Source organism: Eptatretus burgeri, chromosome 9, assembly GCF_056783735.1.
Source record: "Eptatretus burgeri isolate ZD-2024b chromosome 9, Ebu_testis_v1, whole genome shotgun sequence".
In the NCBI taxonomy this organism is placed as follows: domain Eukaryota; kingdom Metazoa; phylum Chordata; class Myxini; order Myxiniformes; family Myxinidae; genus Eptatretus; species Eptatretus burgeri.
This window is the reverse complement of record NC_140969.1, coordinates 102,122,995-102,145,494: the sequence shown is the minus strand read 5'-3', so window position 1 is coordinate 102,145,494 and position 22,500 is coordinate 102,122,995. Positions and strand designations below refer to the sequence as shown.

Sequence of the window (22,500 nt, the reverse complement as noted above, 5' to 3'; positions counted from 1 at the left end):
CGTTTATCATAATAGCATCCCATAATGTTACATATTGCATGTATGATGCAAACGGGACAGCGTTGCTCTACCAGTAGACCACATAAAGCTACTCTGTTTTTTTAGATCAGAAAATAATCAAAATCTAATGATATGACCTTATTGATCAAGTGCATCTAGTGGACTCAAAAGTACTGCAAGCGAGGATAGCAAAAATAACAGCTCAGCAGTATTTTATAGTTGTCCAAATGGAATGACAGGAACAAATGAAAGTCAACCAGATTTTCAGATTTTTCAAATGCCTACGTTGAATAAGCTTTTAAACATTAAACATGTCTCATGATTCACCATTCATAAAATGCCACAGTGAGTCACTAGTTCCAGTTTCCATGCAGTCCACATGTCACAGTGTCACGCATCACAATGGCAGAAAACAGTACATTGTAGGGCTGCTTTCTTGCAATTACATTGTCCTCTGCATCCTTCCTTGCAGCAGCAGCGGAGGAGTTCTTTCACCGAAGTACTGGCCTTCGGCAGTGGGCCACATAGTTTTCCAGTTTTGAGCGTCGACCCATCCTCAGTCCTCAGGGGATGGCATATCAACAGCAACCTGGAATGCCTTTCCCCAGGAGTGGCCACCCTGGTACACAGCCCTCTTGATATGTTTCACCAAGGTTGCTTTGGTTAGAGGAATTGCATCCACGGCTCATCCTTTCTTCATGAACAACTCTTGCCGAGTTTTGTCTATGTTCACCAGACTGCTGATACAGTCATAAAGCAGTATCGTTAACTGTTCCAGCACTGCCACATCCTGTGGACAGAGTAAGAAAAACTGGACCAACTTCATCATATGCCATCCAAGTGTCCCAGGCTGTCTTCTTCCCTCTTGCACCAAATGATGACTGTCACACCCTGTGTAGGCATGGAATATTGGCAAAGCTTTGGACTTCTTGGGACCAAAGGATGCAGCAATGTTATGGGCAGGTAAGTATCTGAAATGTTGAACTTGGCCAAATGCCATCCACAGCTCCTGGATGTCGATCGCAGCAGCTGTTGCCACAGCCAATACGATGGCGTCTGTGTCCACCGTAAAAGTATCTTATGGAAACCCTCAATGACGGAATCTGCCAGGTGCAAGATCATATGCATATCAGCCTCCTCATGATCATACAGAGCCAGACTTCTGGTGTCTCGTGTGTTCTCACTTGCGGCAGTACGAATTTATTTACTGCCTAAAACCTTCCAGTGCACACCCCAGATATAATGACCAAATACCAACTCATTCTGTCCAGGGGTTCAGGAGCGAGGAGAAGTCAAACAAACACTTCTTGAATAATTAACTATATATCGTATGATGTCCTTGTATTCCTCCATCACGATTGATTCTCGTTCAAGGTACCTTTCAAATTGCAATTTTAACATATCTACAGTCCATGTTGCTAGTATTTTCCCAGGAACTATATTCCACACATTAACGAGAACAGCACTCGGTAGAACGCATACCTTCACCAGGCTGAACAGTTTATGTTTTGTATCCCATTGATAGGCAAGATCTGAATCCAGACCTAAATCAAAATCGGATCCGCTTGTTCTTGTCACCGAATAAACTCATCCACAGCGTTTTGCAATACAATGCCATATATCGTTTGTGGCCCCATCTCTCAACGGTGAAGAATCACTTTTAAAATTCAAGTATCCGGACACGGATTTTCACCAAAATCTAATGAATTCTTCCTTGTCACACACCCAACCTGTCCAAGTTTCATCCAAATCTGTCCACATACTTTTGAGATATCCTGTTCACAGACAAACAGGGGTGAAAACATACCTCAATCCACCCTTGGTGGCGAATTTAATTGCATCGACAAACAAAACGGCACAAACCTATTCTCAAGCGTTTCAACAAAGACAGACCGAACCACTCCATGTCAACACTGAAACAACATCGCAAGACCAATGTCATGCAAATTAAACAATCCTAAATGCAAGCTTGCCAAACAGTGTTCACTCCATGGTGCTACACCCCTCCAGCTCATAACAACTATTTGGCTTTGTTGAATTGAGGAGCATCTTGGGAACAGACCTTTGACAAAGAGAGAATCGTTTTGAATCGATGTGTGGGAAAAAGGTATCAGCTTCAAAGTCATGCATGATGCGAGTAATGAAGATGCGATGGCATGCTGGGTGCAACAATGCTTCCTGTGGGCCAAAGAAAAAAAAATTAAAAGCCAAGGTTACAGTCACACAAAAGACGACATACTGTTGTGGCCAAAAATATTGGCACCCTTACACTTTTTTCAAATAACTCACAATTTTCTCGAAAAATAAGCTGAAATTGACGAAAGTATTTTGTCTCCACAATTTTTTATTTCACTGTCAATATTACAATTGTTTTTGATTCAGAACTTAATATATCCTTTTAAATCAGAAAATAAAAAGAAATGGCATTGACAAAATTATTAACACCCTTGACTTAATATTTGGTATCACAACCTTTGGACAAAATGCAGTCAAGCATTTCTTGTGTCTGACCTCCTCAGACAACTCTGGTTTTCTTTCATTTCTCCATGCTCATTGCAGTACACACAGTGACACAAAACAGCAGAATTACTCCTTTTCTCTATTCAAACTGGATGATGTGTGATTTTTATATTGCAGGCACATGCAACTCACCACAGGTGAGTTCAGTTCCAAAGTAAAGGAGAATCACCTGCTTGAACTCTGATTGTTTCCAACTTCTAAAAGGTACCAATAACGTTGTCCAGGCCATTTTCGGACTTCTGTGGAATAAGCTAAGATTTAGTAATTGTTTACAGCTGTTTTTGTTTTGTTCCACTGCAAACCAAAGAAATAAATCTGTGGATACCAAAAGATTTTTTAATTTCAACAATTTTCTGGAAGGAATGGTGCATTATTTGAAAAAAAAGTGCAAGGGTTCCAATACTTTTGGCCACGATAGTAAGTAAGTGAATGCATAATTAGTAAGGAATTACGTAACTTAAAATTAGAGCAACACATGCAACTTGCAAGAAGTGCGGTGACAAATTTCTAAAAGGAATGTAAAACAAGCATGACGATAACGATTAGGATATTGGACTGTTGTAAAAACAAGTAGACATTTATAGTGAGCAAGTCAAGAAAGAAGACTGAAGAGTGCGTGTGTGCGTGTGTGCGTGTGTGCGTGTGTGCGTGTGTGCGTGTGTGCGTGTGTGCGTGTGAAGAAAGGAGGACGGCCACTGGGTTGGTTATATGCGTTATGTGAATGACCAACGTTGATTGTTGATTTACCATAAGCCAGGATACGTTTTATTTCAGAATCATATTCATGTTATGCAATGCTTTGATGAAACAATTCACAGGTGAATCATAAAATTAATATTCAATGCACAAAAAAGAAGAAAAATACCAAAAGAAAAGAAAATTTGTGATCAGCTAAATGGGTAGTTCATTGCAATGCAACGCAAAGGAAACGAAATTATGTATTCATACCAGACAATAGCTCAGGCCCAAAAATACTCCAGCAGTGAGCCTGGAGGGAATGAACAGAAAGGGCAAAATGGAATAGCTGTGTTAGGAGAGCGCACAGCTGCCAAGGAACTCTCACGTCTTGCCGTCGGTGGAAATTGGAAGTGGAAAGAAAGATATGCTGAAAACGAAGTGGGCCATTTAGGGGGGAAAAATCATTATTTTAATTTTTTGAATATTCTGTTGAGGGATTTTAAAGGATCATTTGCTTTGTTTATTGTATAGTTTTAAATATACGTTAAAAAAATCTCGCAATGGTGTCTTGAAGAAGTTCCACACAATATGTATGCAAATTGCTTTCCAGGCTACCAGCATTAGTGCCCATGGCGAACCAAGCGTATTCAGTTTAACTGTCAGTATCTCGCTTTCAGCAAGCCTCAATATTAAAGAATGCAACAGTTGCACTCTCCAGTGTGTAAGTTTAAGGAGAACAGTCGCAAATATCAACTAGAGTTCAAACAACATTTTACCCCCAACACAGTATTGAGAAAAAAAGAATATGGTTGGGGGTCTAAAGGGGCAAATTTGATTGGTCAAGATGATGTAAAATGTCATAATATTTTGTCCAAGTACTGCTGAACATAGGGTTTTTGAAAATGATAAAAAAGAGGTGATTATAACCTGGTGTCGGCTTAGCGGTTTGGATCCTCGGGTCCTGAGATCAAGCCCCGTTGGATACTGAATTAACACCAGGGGGTTGACTCAGCCTGTCATCCTTTCGAGGTCGGCTAAATGAGTGCCAGTGTAGCAGCCAAAAGGCTGCACATGAAGGGAAAGGGTATCAACGGATTGAATAAATCTGGTATTGGTGTGGAGCAGGCACGATGGGCCAAATGGCCTCCTCCTGTGCATAATTTCCTTTCCTTGTGATTTGTCTTTGACAGTATTCAAGTATATAATCTATACATAAAAAGAGCTGTCTCGGCATGCATGCGTGCGTCCTTCCTTCCGTCGAGCCGCATAACTAGATGTCTATTATTCACATATTATTGGAATGTACATTTCGACCCTTTACACTGCTGAAACCCCTTAGACCTTTGATGACCCTTTAAGACCCTGAGGAGTATTTAGATGCAAAAGACCCCAAACACCCAATAGACCTCGAAGACCCAAAAGTCTCCAAAGACCCAAAAATCCCCGAGGACACACTAAGACCCTGAAGACCCCAAAGATCCAAAATTCCACAAGGACTCAAAAAGACCATGAAGACCCCAAGGACCCAAAAGTCACTGAAGACCCAAAAAGACCCTGAATACCACGAAGACCCAAAAGACACTGAAAACCCTAAAGTCACCAAAAACCCCAAAAGACCCCCCCCCAAAGAATCTTAAGACCCCTTAACAACATTTTGACCCCTTACACCCTTCAGATAGATTAGACAGCTTAGACCCTTGACCACTTGGACCTTCTTATATCACAAATTAAATTTCAAACAAATACAATATCAACATTACAAATAAATTTTTTTGACAAATATCGATTTTGACAAATTTCCCTGACAATATCTGCTGCTCTTCCTTCGCTCCAATTGGTTCTTCTGACCACGTCCTTATTAAAGTGGACATCTCTCTGGCTGTTATCAGAGAACCACCTCACCGCCGTCGAGTCTGGCATTTCACTCAAGCCGACTGGCAGGGTCTCCGAGCAGCCATCAAACTTACAGACTGGTCTCCTATCACTACTTTCTCAAACATCAACTCATCCTGGGAATTCTTTCAAAGAAACTTGCTCTCCCTCATGCACAGATTTATCCCCTCTCGTGTTCAGTTGTCTTACCCTTCCTCCCGCCCTTGGTTTACTGAAGCTTGTGGCGAGGCAGTTGTCCTGAAACAACTTGCCTTTGCCTCATGGAAAGCAAACCCAACTGAGGGCAATCTCAGTTCTTTCCACAAAGCTCGGAACAAGTGTGTAGCTACCCTCAGGAGAGCCAGAAAACAACATCTCTCTCATCTCAAGTCTGAACTCTCAAACCTCTCTCCCTCCTCAAAATCCTGGTGGCGTTTAATCAAATCTGTTTCTGGTGTATGTTCCCCCTCCATCCCCTCCCTTACCTCAAATGGCCGCACTGCTGATTCCACACGTGATAAAGCTGAATGTCTAAACTCGGTGTTTGCAGCTAAATCTTGTGTCCCAAACCCATCACTATCTCTACCCACTTTACCCAGTCGCACCCAACTGTCCCTGGACTCTGTATCCTTTTCTCCTGACAAGGTGGAGAGCTTGCTTTCAAACCTCGAGTCAGATTCTGCAACCGGTCAGACGGCATCAGCCCACGTGTCCTCAAAGCCTGCTCTTCTGCTCTTGCTCCCCCTCTCTCTGTTCTATTCACCCTCTCATTTTCCCAAGGTCATCTGCCATCTGCTTGGAAATCTGCTAACATCACTGCCCTGCATAAAAAAGGTGCAAAAACAGATCCCTGTAACTATAGACCAATCAGCCTTCTCCCAATCATCAGCAAGGTTATGGAATCCATCATCGCTTCAGACATGAAATCCTTCCTCTTCTCCAATGGCTTGATTTCCAATCATCAATTTGGTTTCAGACCTGGTCACTCTACCCTAGATATGCTGCTACTGCTCTCCCATCAATGGATGGAGGTCCTCAATGCCAGACAGGAAATCCGAGCCGTATCCCTGGACATATCACGTGCTTTTGACACAGTCTGGCACCCTGCCCTACTCACCAAACTCTCTGCCCATGGTATTCAAGGCCATCTCCACTCATGGCTCGCAGACTTCCTCTCCTGTCGCAGTCAACGTGTGGCCCTAAATGGAGTTCTTTCATCCCCTCTTCCTGTGCAGGCTGGAGTTCCTCAAGGTAGCGTTCTGGGCCCTGTTCTTTTTCTGGTTTTCATCAATGATCTCTCGGACTCTCTGGAAAATCCTCTATTTCTCTTTGCCGATGACTCAACCCTCTGCCGTACCATCTGTCATCCCTCAGACCGGCAAGCAGCAGCTTCTTCGCTCACTGCAGATCTGGATAAAATCACAAACTGGTCCAACACGTGGAACATGTCTTTCAATCCAGACAAATCTCACACTCTCACTATGTCTCTTGAAAGGACCGTTTACAAAACCCCCCATCCACTTTCTCAACAATCCTCTGGAAGAAGTCTTTTCTTTCAAGCTTCTGGGTCTCACTATCTGCCATGACCTTTCCTGGGAAAGTCACATTTCCAACCTTGCCTCAAAAGCCAGTCGCCGACTGGGAATCCTCCGTCGTGCAAAGTCCTTCCTCGGCCCTCTTGAGCTCCTGACCACTTACAAAGCTTTTGTCCGTAGCCTGATGGAGTACTGCTCTCCCCTCTGGGCTGGTGCTCCTGCCTCCCACCTTTCTCGACTTCACGCTGTCGAAACCAGGGCTTTTACGATCATTGGCATCTCCCGCAATGAAGCTGAGTCTTTGGGCCTCTCACTCAATCACCGCAGGTTGGTCGGTGGTCTTTCTGTCTTCTACCGACTCCTCTCCAGCCTTGCCCCCCCCTGCTCTCTCTGCGATTTGTCCCAACCACATTTCCACAGGGCGCTCAAGGTCCGCCAACAACCCCCTTCTGGTAAAACTACCAGAATCACGAATCACTGCTCATCTTCACTCTTTGATTCCTCTTTTTTTCCCACCTTTGGAATAAACTTCCTCACTCTATTCTTTCCCATTCTTCCCTTCAGGCTTTCAAAACAGCTGTTCACCACCACCTCTTATCTTCCCCCATCCAAATCCTCGATCTTTTCTACCCCCGATAATCCCACCCAAGCCCACTTCCTTCAATTCTCCTGCTTTCCTTCCTGAAAGTCCCTTTAATGTCCATCTTCCCCTCGCCATGTTCCCCGTCCCATCCCCATCCCACTCCCTTCCACAGTTCACCTAATGTGTCTGTTCCCCACTGTTTTGTCCCTTCCACTCCCGCCCCTCTTGTCTCATGCCTCCTTGCTGTGAGTTGTGTGTTAGCTCTCATACGAGCCTCGACCAAGGTATACAAAAAAAAAAAAAAAAAAAAAAAAAAAAATTTGTAGAAAATAAATGTTTGTATTATGATGATTGGTGTCAATCATGCCAACACAGCAAATCTGCGACGTCAATCTCTACAATGACGTGTGGAGACGCGAGCGTAGCGAGATGAACCACACTAGTTCAACTGAAATAAAATAAAGATTTTAAAGGTTATAGCAAAAAAAAAATTTGGGAGTTTACCACCATTGATGCACCAGCTTTTACACCACCTTATTTAACACGTTACATGAGTTCCTCGTGCCTATTGTTTGTGTCCTTTATAGCATCCCTAAAACACTAAGTTTCCTGTTTAGAATGATTTTTCAATTTTGTTCGACTGCTAGACTAAAAAAACAACTCACTCCTCTCTGCGCACATGTGATCGGGACAAATTTAGAGCCAAAGTACGAATGCTAAACAACAGGTTAGTTTTCCGATTCGTGTTCAAAATACAATATTCAATTGAAATCAAGTTGCTCCTCGATCAAAAACTGACTTTTGCAGACAGAAACAAACCAATTGTTTAACCCTGCTTTTCACTTCACGTGCGTGGGGTAACATTCAGAGAAAGGTACTTTTACATGAGGTACATTGGTAGGCAATGGATTTGAGGTATGAGCTTCACATGGGAAGCCAAACAGGCCAACTCCTTTACAATTCTTCAAATAACGTCCAATCTTGTCAAAACGACAATTTGAGTGAAGCCATAAAATTCTGTGACGTGAGAAAACACACAAACACAATTGCATCAATTATTAATCTGGTATATTTTGGTGTAACACTCGACCATTTTATCTCAAGTACAAGCAAGTAAAGATTGGGTTGTCCATCTCAGGAGATAAGAGAGAGAAACGCCTGACAACTCTACCCGACATAACTGTTCTGTAATTAAAGCAGGAGAGTTTTCTGCTTCATTCTCTATTAACAGAAGAGTTTGCTGCTACATTCTCTATTAGCAGGAGAGTTGGCTGCTACATTCTCTATTAGCAGGAGAGTTGGCTGCTACATTCTCTATTAGTAGGAGAGTTGGCTGCTACATTCTCTATTTCGCTGCCTCTTTCAAACTTCTAGTTCTTCAGAAATGCAATGTCTCTCGATTGCATTTAGTGAATGGCTTTAATCACCTTGATAGCAGATTAAATCTGGCGAGGCACTGAGAACCTTGATGGGTATGTTTGTTTTAATTTGCAGGGTTGAGTTAGCATTTCATTGGGTCTTTTTTATGAGCATGTATGGATGACTGTATCACTTAACTATCTGCAAGCCAGGATTAAGCATGCATCCAAAGCTTTTGTCAATGCAACGACTGTATTTTCCCAAATTAATTTTTCAAAAAGGAGTTAACCTTGGATGGGTTTTCTGTTCCATGACCTTGTGCTTCTACAAATGAGAAAATGCTACCTCGTAATGTGCTGGTTTATAGCAGCTTGGAACCTGTAGTGAAAATGAGTAGTCACTTATTCATTCTTCTTTCGAAAGACGGTCCATGTTGTGTTTGAAAATAGTCTGGTTTTAGGCTAAGGAATTTTGTTTTGTTGTTTAACACAATATTATAGTGATCGCATGCCATTTAAGCTTGTACTGCAAAGGGTAATGGAGAAAAGAAATGAAAGGGGAGGGAGAGCGTGAAGGGGGCTTTCCAGGCCTGGTCACGTGGTTGTTTCCACAGCACCAAATCGCAGATCAAATAAAATTGCTATGGTAACACTGCTACCATTTCAAAAGGACCTTGGCTATAACACCGTCGAAGTAACAAAGAAGAGCACAATAACTTTGGTTGGGGGGGGGGGGGAAGTGTGTCATTTATGTTCGAGAAGTGCATACTTGTGAAAGAACGTTCAAGGAAACTTAGGAAGGAATACTTTAAGGTAGACCTGCATTTTTCAGGACAATACTTCATTTACCTCAAAGCAAACATACATTGAGTAAGGTATCCTAAATTGAGAATTCAGTGTGGCAAGGTAACACAATCAGGTATCAGGAAATCTAACTCAATTCAAACATGCCTTGTAGATGGAGCTCCCACCAATAATCCATATATGATCGATTCGGCAGCATAGCTCAGACTCAGAGAGTTGTGCGAGTGCATTTGAAAAGTCAGTGGCCAGGTAGTGGGCTCCAAGTGGAAGGTGGCTGGATCGGTCAGTATTGGAGAAAAAATAAATGAATAAAAATACAGAAAGAAGGGGAGGGAGAGGGAGAGAGAAAGTGGTGCATGAATAAATGTTAATCGTCAAAAAATAAATAAATAATAATTAAAAAAAAAAAAAATATATATATATATATATATATATATATATATATATATATATATATATATATATATATATATATATATATATATATATATATATATACACACACAACATTTACATTGCTATCAAACACTCCCCACTCATCGTTTGCATTCCCTGTTGGCAAATCACCAGCATTTTGTGATTCCAAGAAAGAGAAGCAGTGGGTACCATGTCGCTCAAATTAAGAAGCAATTGGGTGCATATTCAATGACGACTTGAAAGAGGAGAAAAATGCAGACTTGTGTATCTGCACATGATTGTAAGATGACAGTGTCATGTGCCAACAAATTCCTTTACAGCCAACGGTTCTTTTCAACATCTATAGCATTATGGTATGGAAGCGGGATGGAAGCACAAATCAACAAAACTGGAACGCATTATTCTTTTCTTCCATTAAGCTTAAGGAAAGCACAAATGTAATTATATTCATAAACTCAAAAGTGATGTGCCCATTTAAACGGGAGGGAAATTGGAGGTGCATGAGTGGAAGAGGATTATGTACAGTGTGCACCATCCTATTAAAACTCTTGTATTGATAAGCACAAATAAATTGACAATACTTGTGCATAATACCCCTGCTGTGAAGCCATTCAACATCTGGCAGGGCCTGCAACACCCCAATCACTTGTTTAACATCTGCTACCAGTTTGTGATAGGTTGGATGGGGATTCCTTCACCATTCCTCACAAGAGTCATAAGATGAACAGAAAAAGCAACAAAAATACTGACATTTGGCTCGTAGCCCATAATGCTGTCTTGTGGAGATCTCCCCATTGCATCTACTTGTATACCTTCTCCAATAGAATTTAATGAGAAAAACTAAATTTATTTTCATGGTGTCAGCCCAGGCAGTGTGCTGCTGAATGACCTGAGCGTCCCAAACTAATCAAGATGGTACTCGCTCTGCCAAGCGGACAGTGGTTCAGAAACGAGGTCTGCATAGGTGGTTGGGAGGTGGGATCAATGGAGGGGAGAGGAGTCAAGGTGGTAGAGATGATGCAGAGGAGGTTGGAAGTGATGTCTATACAGGAGACCAAATGGAAATGGGACAGGGCGAGGCAGTTGGTAGGAGGATACAAGCTGGTGCAGGAGGGGATGGAAGGAGTAATGGTGTGGGAATAATAATATTGGAATAAACCAGCAATCAGGTGGTCAGCGTGGAAAGATGGGAGTGACGGATAGTTATGGCATGGTTAATGATACAGAAGTAAATGGTGTGTGTTATGTCGGTTTATGGGCCACAAACGGGTAGGACTGAGGCGTTGAAGTAGGCGTTCATGGTCACTCTGGAGGTAATTATGTGCATTGCAGGGGACTTCAACACTCATGTGGGAGTAGCGGAACCAGATGAAGAGGAATGTGTTGGTAAATTAGGTTGGGGAACAAGATATAGAGAGGGGTCGGGAGCTGGTGGAAAGAAAAGGGATTACCATAGCTGGTTCGTTCTTTCAGAAGTTGGACAGCCACAAAATTACATATAGAAGTGGACAGCATAGAATAGAGCTGGATTTGTTGTTATGAGGAAGCGACAGCTGTTAAAGATCAGGGATTGCAATGACAGTTGTCGGTGACTAAACCGGGTAGTCGGCGACTAAATCGACACCCCTTACTGGCTTTTCTGGTGGGGAGGCGACTGTGACACTCTGCCAGGACTACAAACAACACCTGACAAAGGGTGGATAAGCTCTTTTCGGGAGCCAATGGCTATCCAGTATGAAGACTGTGTCTCCTCAAAAACACTCAATGGGGGTAACAAATATTTATTTTCTCCACCTGGCTGAGTTATCCCCTCGTGCACAGTGGTCCTGTGAAGAGGTTTTCTTGTTTCAGAACTAGTTGAAGGTTTTGCCAGTTTTTCCCCTTTTTTTCCTCTGAAGCCGTTCACATTTAGTGGTTCTCAGCCTCGTTTAGGGGGAATTTTAATAATAATAATAAAGTGGCGGGAGAGCATGTTATCACCCAGCATAAGCCGGTGGTGTTTGTTATACGCATAATGAAAATGAGGGAAGTTAAGACCAGATGTCAGAAGATGATTAGGTGGGGGAAGTGCAGGGACAGCGTCCCCATAGAGTACAAGGAGAGGTTGAGGGCCAGGTGTGAGGAACTCAGTGAAGAAGCTGGAGGTTTGGATGAGGAGTGGAACAAGTACAAAGAAGCATTTCTGGGAATTGTAAAATTTTGTGTTACAGGACATCAAGAAAGGGTACATCTTCGATTCGGGGAAGAAATCAGATATGGTGGACGGAGGAAGGAGCGAAGGTAGTTGGTGAGAATAAGGATGTTTAGAAGAGGATAGAGAGGTACAACCTGATGCAGGGTTGCTGCACTTGTATGGGCAAAATAAGAAAGCAGCAAGGAGAGCTTTGGATAAGGCGAGGAATGATATGGAAGAGGAGGTGTTATAACAATTCGGAAGAGGATGGTGGGAAGATGATCCATAAAATGGCTCGTGACAGGGATGAGGCGAGCAAGAACATGAAATGGGGGGGGGAGGCGATGATTAAGGACAGTACCAGGAGGCTTGTGACAGAGAAGGAACAGTTTTGAAGGCATGGGAAGGATATTTCAAGGAGTTGTTGAACCAGGGAACAAGCAAAGGTGATCTGGAGCTTCCATGTTATGTAGAGGGGAAAGTGGAAATAGTGGAGATCACGAAGGAGGATGTGCAGCAGTAAAGAGCATAAACAAGGGAAGAGCACCAGGCATTGATGAGGTGCATATGGAGATGATAGTGGCTTTGGGAGAAGTCGGAGTGAGCTGGACAAAGAGGCTGATGAACATATTTATGAGAGAGAGGGTTCGATTCCGAAGGATTGGAGGATGACTAATTATGCTGATATGGGAGAGGAAGGGCAATGTTCAAGAATTGGAGATGTACAGAGGCATTACACTCCTTAAGTCAAGTCATGAAGGTATTGGAAAGGATTCTGGATGAGAGAATAAGGAAGAGTGTGGAGATGGAGATCAGAGAAGAGCAAAAGGGGGTTAGAAAGGGTAGGGGAATGATGGATGGGGTGTTCATGCTGAGAAAGCTGGTGGAGAAGAGGATGAAGGTGCAAGGTTAGATGGCATTTGGATTTGTGGACCTGGAGAAGGTTTATGACACTGTCCTAAGAGAGAGATGGTGATGGCGACACTGAGATGGATGTGAGTTCTGGAAAGAGAAGTTAGGTTGGTGGAAGGGATGTACAAGGGAACGAAGGGAAGAGTTTTGGTTGGTCCAATTATGTTGGGGGAGTTCAGCATGAACATCGGTTTGAGGCAGGGAAGCTCTCTCAGCCAACTCTTGTTTATCATGGTGATAGAGCTGGCATATTTTAGTGTGATGACATTTGGCAGGGCTCACAGGGGCACCGTTGGGACATTATCGCATTGTGCATGGGGCCCTCAAATGACAAACACCACCTCTGGCAGGAGGGTAAACATGAAAGGTATTCTGGGAGGATGTTGTGTGTGGACATTCTGGCTGTTGTGGCAGAGAGTAGATGGGAGATGGATGAAGTACTGGTGGAGTGGAAGAAGGTATTTGAGAAACATGGGCTGAGGATGAGTATGGAGAAGACTGAGGTGATGTGGGTTGGACATCAGAGAAAATAAATGAATATTAGCCTCGAGGGAAAGGAGATCAGACAGGGAAATCAGTTTGAGTATCCGGGAGGACCAGTGATCGGGGATGGTAAGTCGGAGGCAGAGTTGTGGCAGAGGATTCAGCTGGGTGCGAATGCATGGAAAGATGTGGAGGCAGTAATGGCAGACATAAAGATATCAAGGAAATTGAAAGGGAATGTTTTGGTGGCTTGTGTGACGCCGGTGTACCTTTACAGTCTTGAAACAGTGCCACTGACTCAGAGGCAACAACATAGGTTGCAAGTCTGTGAAACAACTAGGTCAGGATTGTGGGAGTGAAGAGGGTGGATCGAAGGAGGATGGATGAATTGAGGGAGGACATTGGTGTGCAGATGAGCTTGATGGGGAGATTCGAACAAAGCTGGCTGAAGTAGACTGGACAGTTGGTGTGGATGGAGGAAGAGAAAATAGCAAAGAAAGCGGATAGATTGAGAGAGAAAGGTAGGATGAAAAGAGGTAGACTGTGGTTGAGATGGGAAGATTTGTGAGGAGGGATATCAATAAGGTGGGGGAGGTTGGAAAGTGAGGAGAGATGGCTGAGGACATGGGAAAGTGGAGGAGTATTGTGGTCGAGATAAGGCAGAAGCTTGGTGCCATTGGACCTCGAGAAGGAGAAGGAGAAGAAGGAGAAGAAGAAGGAGGAGGAGGAGAAGAAGGATAAGAAGAAGAAGGAGGAGAAGGAGGAGAAGGAGAAGAATAAGGTGTCCCAGAAAAGATTGTGTTGCCTTTGTGTGATAAATATGGCAATGTCTCACCTATTCCACCAAGGTACATTTGGGTACAAAAGTCCACGAAATCACGGCCAAGTTTTCTCAAATCACAATTTCAAACAAGAATTCTTCTTAATACTGAAGATATGTATTCATTCATCATCATCATCATCATAATATGCCTGGTGTTGGCTGAATGGCTAGCGTGGTAGGTTTGGGTTCTTAGGGTCCCGAGTTAAAATCCTGCTTGGCTGTTGAGTTAATACCAGGTGGGGTTGACTCTGCCTGTCATCCTTCTGAGGTTGGCAAAATGAGTACCAGCTTGCTAGTATCCTGCGTCGGAGAAGACACCCATCCAGGATTGTGCCCAATAGCCCAGGAGACTGCTTACGCAACACCAACGCTCTGCACAGAGTTTAGTCCCAATGGATGGATGGATCATCATATTTATCATTTATATGGCCGTTTCCATGCTTCATTCATATTATTAGGGTATCCAGTCAAATGGACTGGATAACCTATTGTTTTTCTTCTGTTTATTATTATTTTTCTTCCGCCGTAAATTTGCAAAATTTCCAAATTTTCTCGCTTTAAATGCCATTTTCTCAGAAATGGTAAGACCAATCTACACAAAATTTTCACCAAATATGTATCTTTTTTGATAGCATACATAATTGATAATTGTGACGTCATAGGTCACGTGATACGGGCGCCATCTTGAAAAAACAGATAAACTTTGGACCTCTGTATCTCGGAAACCTTTTAGGTTAAAAAAATTTCGCTTGATACATTTGAACAAGCTCCCTCTCCGGAATACGTGTGATTTTTCGTGACGTCATCAGTGAAGAGGTATCCCAGTAAAAATTCGTCAAGTAGAACGCCACATGGCAAAAATTTGAAATTTCTTGAGCATAATCTCCACAAAAATTCATCGTAGAAAAAAAATATTTTGACATCATCGGTGACGTAATTCGGCCGCCATCTTGTTTTTTAGTATTTTTTTTTTAAATCTTCTTCTCCAGAACGGCTGTGCAGATTGAGGCGAAACTTTACAGGCACATTCCCCCTGAGGTCCTCTTTCAAGTTTGTTAATTTGTTGTTGATACGTCACATGGTTTGGCGGCCATCTTGAAAAAACCTTAAAACCTTCAAACATCTTCTCCAGAAGCGCTGGTCCAATGAAGGCGAGATTTCAGAACTATGTTCGTGACATGTATGCGATGTAAGTTTGTTAATTTCAAAGTGATAGGTCACGTGGTTTGGCCGCCATGTTGGATTTAAGAAAAATATTAAATAATGTTTTCTCTGGTATTTCATAAGCCATCAAAGCGAAAATTTGCAAGTGCCTTCCTCGCTCAAGTCTGCATACATGGTAAAAATTTTTTACCTCAGAAGTCACATGGTTTGGCGGCCATCTTGGATAGAAAAATAGACTTTATCCGATTTACACGAAACTTCACACACTTGTTCGGGTCGACGATGGAAAGCAGAATTTAAATTTACGATATCATAGGTCACAAGGTTTGGCAGCCATCTTGGATTGAAAATGAATAAATTTTAAAAATCTTCTTCTCCAGAAGGGCAAGACAGATGAAGATGAAACTTCACACATATATTCCGCATGAGGTCTTTTCTCAAGTTTGTTAATTTCTTCTTGATCGGTCACATGGTTTGGCGGCCATCTTGAAAAAACCCTAAAACCTTCAAACATCTTCTTCTCCAGAAGCGCTGGTCGGATGAAGGGCAGATTTCAGAAGTATATTCGGGACAGGTAGGCGATATAAGTTTGTTAATTTCGAATTGATAAGTCACACGGTTTGGCCGCCATCTTGGATTTAAGAAAAATATTAAATAATGTTTTCTCTGGAACCGCTTAACCTAACGAATCGAAAGTTTGCAATTATCATCTACCATCGTGTGTGCACGAGTGGTAAAAATTATGATGTCACACGTCACATGGTTTGGCGGCCATCTTGGATAGAAAAACGCACCTTTACCGATTAACACGAAACTTCACACACGTGTTCCAATACCCAGTTGGAAGCAGAATATAAACTTGTGATGTCATAGGTCACATGGTTCGTCAGCCATCTTGGATTGAAAAATAATATCTTAAAACGTCTTTTTCTCTGAAATGACTGAACAGATCCAGGCGAAACTCCACCACTATGACCGCCTCTCCATGACGAATAAAAAGTTCTCACCCCCTTTTGAGGTACGACGCAACGTTTGGCAGCCATAGTGGATTGAAGGAAAAATATTAATTAATGTTTACTCTGGAACAACTGCATCAATCAATGTGAAACATCACCTTTATGGTGGAACAGTCATGCGGAATGAGGGTTTGAAATTTCAACGGGATCGGGCCCAGGGTTTGGCAGCCATGTTGGTTTTAAGAAAAAATATTAAATAATGTTTTCTCTGGAACTGCTTAACCAAGCGATGCGAAAATTTGCACTTATCGTCTCCGATCGCGTTTGCACATGTGGTGAAAATTATGACATCACAAGTCACATGGTTTGGCCGCCATCTTGGATTGAAGGATAAATATTAATTAATGTTTACTCTGGAACCGCTGCTTCTATATATGCGAAACTTCAGATTTATAATTTAGCCGACATGTGAAACAAAAGTTTAAAATTTCAACCTGATCGGTCACACGGTTTGGCAGCCAGAATTATTTAATTATTTTAATCTGTTCGCCATTAATAAGGAAATTGAACGCTTTGTGCTGCCCGGTTCGTAACTCGTCTGTTCCGCGCCATCTCGAAGCAGGCCTGTGTTTGTATCACCATTAAATAATGTTTTCTCTGGCACCGCTTATCCGATAAATGCGAAACTTTGCGGCTATGATTTAAGTCTCATGTTGTATCAGTTGTGTCAAAGGCGGACGGACTGGGTACCCGGTCATCACTGCCAGCAGTTATAAAGTGGCAGTTCTAGTTAGATTTATTTTAGTTATTATTGACTGACACTTTGTCTTCACAAAATAAATGAAGGATGAATACATTTGAGAGAAAGATAAAAATTTATGTGAGCAGTCTGAATATGCTCTCGACTGCATTACAACATTGTTGGGAAAAGATAGACTCAAACATAATCCATAAACGAAATCAATCAATCCCAAATGTTGTTGTGGCAGTTCTCAAGGCAAAAGGGGGTCACATTGATTACTTATTATTCATAAAGACGGATTTGAACTTTCCTGCTATTAAAAACAGTCCTTTTGGTCTCGCATGATTTATTGTATGACATCCAATTAAATAAATTTGCTACGAGACTCATTTTTGTACACCACTGTACATATCTCAAATATTACTGTTATGGTACTAACATTCAGGTCATCCTTTAAAATTTCAAGTAATGGTAATTACTTTCAGGTATTTCAGGTTTCAGGTAATTTGAGGTAATTTGAGGTCATTTCAGGTCATTTCAGGTAATTTGAAGTACTCTAAAAGTAATTTGTGCATAACTTGCAATGGCAGAGGATGAGGTAGTATCAGCACTGTTAATGAATGAAGCAAAAGCAAAGTGTGCAATAATTAAAATAAACAGCTGGCAGTGGTGATGGTGTGAATTTAAACATCACTTATTATTTAGAAACTCATAATGTATCGACATTTTAACTACCATACATAACAAGAAGCACATGCAGTGTGTGGCGTTTGCTTGACTCAGATTTCAAATTTGCAAGTGGAGTCAGCCAAGGGCTGGATAGCAACCTGCTTGGACAACTTATAGATTTGCAGGTGGAGTTAGCCAATGGATGTGCACTGCTTGCTGTGTTGCTCCACAAATTTGAACATGCAATGAGTTCAGTTGTTGTGATGGATGGTACAGAACACACACACACACACACACACACAGACACACAGACACACAGACACAGACACACAGACACACGGACCCCAATATTCACGGGGGATACGTTCCAGGAAAACCCCGCAAATGTTGAAACCTCGAATGTGGGGAAATTGCTTCAAAGGGAAATGGGGGGGAAAGGTCGAGGATTTCCTGACTCACAAAAAATCCGCGAATGTCGGGGGAAAAATTCCGCGAATGTTTTATCATTGTTACAATGGAGACAAGGGGGATAACGTTATCAGTTCGCGGCAGTTCCTGGTTCAAAGGGGAAAGTTTTTAAAGTTTAAAATGTTTTTGACCATGAATGTACGATTACAGTTTCATTAATGATGCTTACAAAACAAACCCGACAGCAGATACCGTTTCCAATTTATTGAAGAATGCATTTTGAAGTCTTAACCATTACAAGGATTACAAGGAAATTATGCACAAGAGGAGGCCATTCGGCCCATCATGCCTGCACCACACCAACACCACATTAAATAAAACTGTCAATACCCCTTCCCTTCGTGTGCAGTCTTTTGGCTGCAACACTGGTACTCATTTCACCGACCTCAGAAGGATGACAGGCTGAGTCAACCCCCTGGTGTTAATTCAGTGGAAAACAGGGCTTGAACTCAGGACCCTAGGATCCCAAGCCACCACCCTAACCACTAAGCCAACACCAGGTTAAACCATACCGTACCGCAAAATGAAAAAAAAATCATCATCATGTACCGTTTCAATTTCTCATTAAACAAACAGCACAGGTAACTTTGCAAGATCATGATGATGAAGAAGATGCCCATTCATGTACTTGGGCTGGCCAGGAGCTTGTCAAGCTCCTGGTGATTTACACAAAGCCGAATGCTTCGATTGTGCAATGTCTGTTTGTGGCGACCTGGCAATTACTGGATACATCAATAGATACTGTTAGTGTTTTCATTTTGTAAGGAACTCACGGGGGATGGTGTCGTGGGGAATAACGTGTTACACTGGTGAGACATCCTGCGAAACAATGTTTATTCTGCAAAGCTACAATACAGTACCATATGTTTAAAGTGCACATGGTGAGATGTCCAGCAAAACTATGTTTATGCCACGAAGCTACAATACATGTACAGGTAGCAAGTCATGTCCGTATCTCGTGGAAGATAAGTTTTTTGAGTACCTCCAGTATTGTGCTGTACGTACATCCAGCTGCTTTGTGCGTGGCTCGTGGAAGATATGTTTTAGAACTGTTATGCTCGCGGCTCATCCAAATTTTTTTTTTTAAATATACATTAAATACCAACAAAAAACGTGAATAGGCAGGGCAATCTCCTGCGAATATAGGAGCATGTCGCAAATTACATGTCGCAACCGCGATTACACGGAACCGCTGAATGGTGGAACCGCGAATATCGGTGTCCGGATATGTGTGTATTGTGTGTGTGTGTGTGTGTGTGTGTGTGTGTGTGTGTGTGTGTGTGTGTGTGTGTATGTGTATGTGTATGTGTATGTATATATTATATATATATATATTATATATATATATATATATATATATATATATATATATATATATATATATATATATATATATATTGTTGTGGATTCTCGCCCGTTCGTCGTGCGGACGACCGCCTTTAGTTAAATTGCGGCCGTGCGCGCCCACTGAACGAGCAATCTAGTCGCAGCTTTTCGGATCAACGCCGAAACCCAGCTACGGGTGTTGTTAACCACACCATAAATCAGCCAACTCTTCTGTCCACGCGCTACAGGGTTGATCGCCGAATTGTTGATGTACCTAATTATTCGCGCAGACAGAAATGCCGGGGATTTACACCTCAACGGAGCCTGCACGAAAACGAGCCGCTCTAAGCAGCTCGTTCCGTTTGCGATTGCCGAGCGGTTTTATATCGCCAAGCCCCGTCGGACCAGATGTACGTTTTATCGGCTATTAATCAGCCAGCTATTCATTCCGAACGCAATTATGGCAGTCAATGGTAAGAAAGGATGCAACGAGCAGATGACATTTCAACAATGGGGACATTTATTTCAAATGCACATATGCAATGAATGGGGGGATGGATGGGGGACAAGACACGAGCAAAAACCTACAGCCGATATCTATTTATTATGTACATGCACTTACAACAATTCTACTTGGTAGACAAGGCGCCACAGACTTTCATTCAAAAACCCCAGAAAAGAAAGAAGAGAACTGGGCTCGTAAGCCTTTAATGTTCCTCCGGAGCAGGGATGAACGAAGGAGCTCCGCGAACCCGTGCAGGTTACCTTCGTAGCCCTTGAGGCGACTCGATGGTCTTTTTGTCGGCGACCCTCAGTATGTCCCTGTGGTCAAAGCGGCAGCTGTGGTAACGGCGGCTTGGTTGGTCCCGGGCCTAGCAGCGTGGCATGGTCAATCGGGCCTGGCCGATGACGCTTCAGAGGAGTGAACGGGCCTTGATCTTTACGAGTTGATGCTCTTTAAGAGCCCGCTCACTCCTTAGCATCGCTCGACCGACTCGGGGCTCGATCGCCCGGACCGTTAAGTAGCTGGCTGGCGACTTCTCTCCGGCTGGCGACTTTGCTGCTGACTCCAAGTTGACTGCCTCCACCGACCAACTCCGACCAAAGAGAGAGACTCTGGGTGTCGAAACGAGCCTTTTTATAGCCCCAAGGGGAGGGGTCGCCCTGGGCTCCATTGCCCAAAATCAGCGCCCTCCTTTCTTTCACCTTTGAACTTTCACCCCCTGCTGGCTCTGCAAGTCATGCATGGCCGTGTTTGAAATCACCCTGCCGCTGCGAGGATGCCATTGTGTTCGCCTGTGGAGATGTTGGTTGTTGGGGATGTTGTTGTTGGTGAAAATATGGTGGCACCGTGGAGATGCTGGTGAGGGGATGTCGGCGGTTGTTGAGATGTTGTGGTGATGGAGGTGGCGTGGTTGCAGTGTGGTTGGTGCTGTGGTGGGGATGGCGTGGTTGTTGAGATGCTGTTGTGGTGGTGGGGGTGGCGTGGTTGTAGTGGTGTCGTTGAAGAGATGCTGTTTGTTCGAAATACAAGACAGAAAAGAATAAGGCTAACTCAAAGGTTCACAGCCCGGTACACGAACAATTCCCTTTATACATCGGTGAGGAATTCTAACCTGGAACACACACTTACAGAAATAACTGACCTCTGGGGAACCTGAATGGTGTTCTGTGAATTTCCAGAACCGTAACAACATGTATATATATATATATATATATATATATATATATATATATATATATATATATATATATATATATATATATATATATATATATATATATATATATATATATATATATATATATATATATATATATATATGTTGTGACGAATTCGCGCCCGCCGGCGTGCGATCGGCTGCTTTCCACTAATAGCGACCGCGTCGCCCACCGGACGGACAATTCAGTCATGACCCTCCTGGAACTATCGCCAGAAACCAGTCACGGGTGGGGGTTTAACCTCACCACAGCCCAGTCCGCATTCTACCCGCGCGAAATAGGGTCATTCGCCGGATGTCGATATACCTAAGTACTCGCGCGGGTAACCTACCGAGGGCCGTACTTCGACGCAGGTCGGCTTGGGACACGAACCGCTTAAGCGGTCCGTTCCGTTCTAAACGATAACCGAGCGGGTATTATCGCTGACCTCGCCGGATCCGATTCTACTTACCGGGTGTTTAAAACCCAACTAATTATTCCGCGATGCAAGATGGCATTTTCAATGGGGAATAGAGGACGCAACAAACGGGATACATTTCACAAAAGGACATTTATTACAACTAAGCACGTATGTACAGCAAGGCAAATAGAAAGCAATACAACCGACTACAATGGGAATGTACATGCACAGTCACTTAGACAGGTCAACTTAAAAGACACGGCACCACAGCATGCACTCAAAAACAAAGGAAAAGACCCCCTCATAGACAAGGAGGTAGACGGGGTCCGTGGACCTTTATGTCCCTGAGCCTTGGCTGACCGAATAGGCCCACGAGACTGATGCAGGTTACCTGCCCCTCCCCTCGGTGGTCGGCGAGTCGTGACGCCTCGTCCCCACGACAGCTAGTGTGGATGCGCCTGGTTCCGGGCCTCCTGCATGGCCGGCAAGCTCTCTCCGGCACTCCTCGCCCGGACACGCTGGCTCGCACCACACAGCCGGCAGAGCTGTGCCTTCCGTCCGCGTCTCCGATGCACGGGTCCTCCACCGGACCCCGAGGCGGACCACAGGAACAGCTGAACCACCGTAGGAGAGCTGAACCACAGGAAGCACGAGCACCGGACCACCAAAGACAGGGGAGTGTACCACGAGGAGAGAAAGCAGCGAGAGCATGGACCACAGGGAGACCGCTGAACCACAAGGAGACCGCTGAACCACCGGAGGAGAGCGCATGAACGAGAGGGGGACCAGCGCAAACGAGAAGCCAAGCCAGCGAGAAGAAGAAGCTGCAAACCAGAAGAACCAGGCTCGTGAGGGACGCATGAACCACAGGGAGACGCTTGAGCCTCGCGTGCCG

General features: G+C 43.4%; 1 protein-coding gene across 5 annotated transcripts in view; it reads right to left on the bottom strand.

Annotated features, from left to right (window-relative positions):
- DHFR (dihydrofolate reductase) overlaps positions 1–22,500 on the bottom strand; it is a 64,543-nt gene that overhangs the window by 6,321 nt on the left and 35,722 nt on the right. The window contains exons 5-8 of one of the 5 annotated variants that reach the window (XM_085896374.1): positions 9,498–9,624; positions 3,469–3,625; positions 2,690–2,759; positions 2,063–2,178 (exon numbers count right to left, since the gene is read on the bottom strand). In XM_085896374.1, the coding sequence (XP_085752500.1) occupies positions 2,063–2,178; positions 2,690–2,759; positions 3,469–3,625; positions 9,498–9,624 (470 nt within the window). Of the gene's footprint in view, positions 1–2,062; positions 2,179–2,689; positions 2,760–3,468; positions 3,626–9,493; positions 9,625–22,500 lie in introns of all 5 variants that reach the window. The other 4 variants (XM_085896375.1, XR_015061953.1, XR_015061954.1 and 1 more) reach the window with 4 other exon arrangements.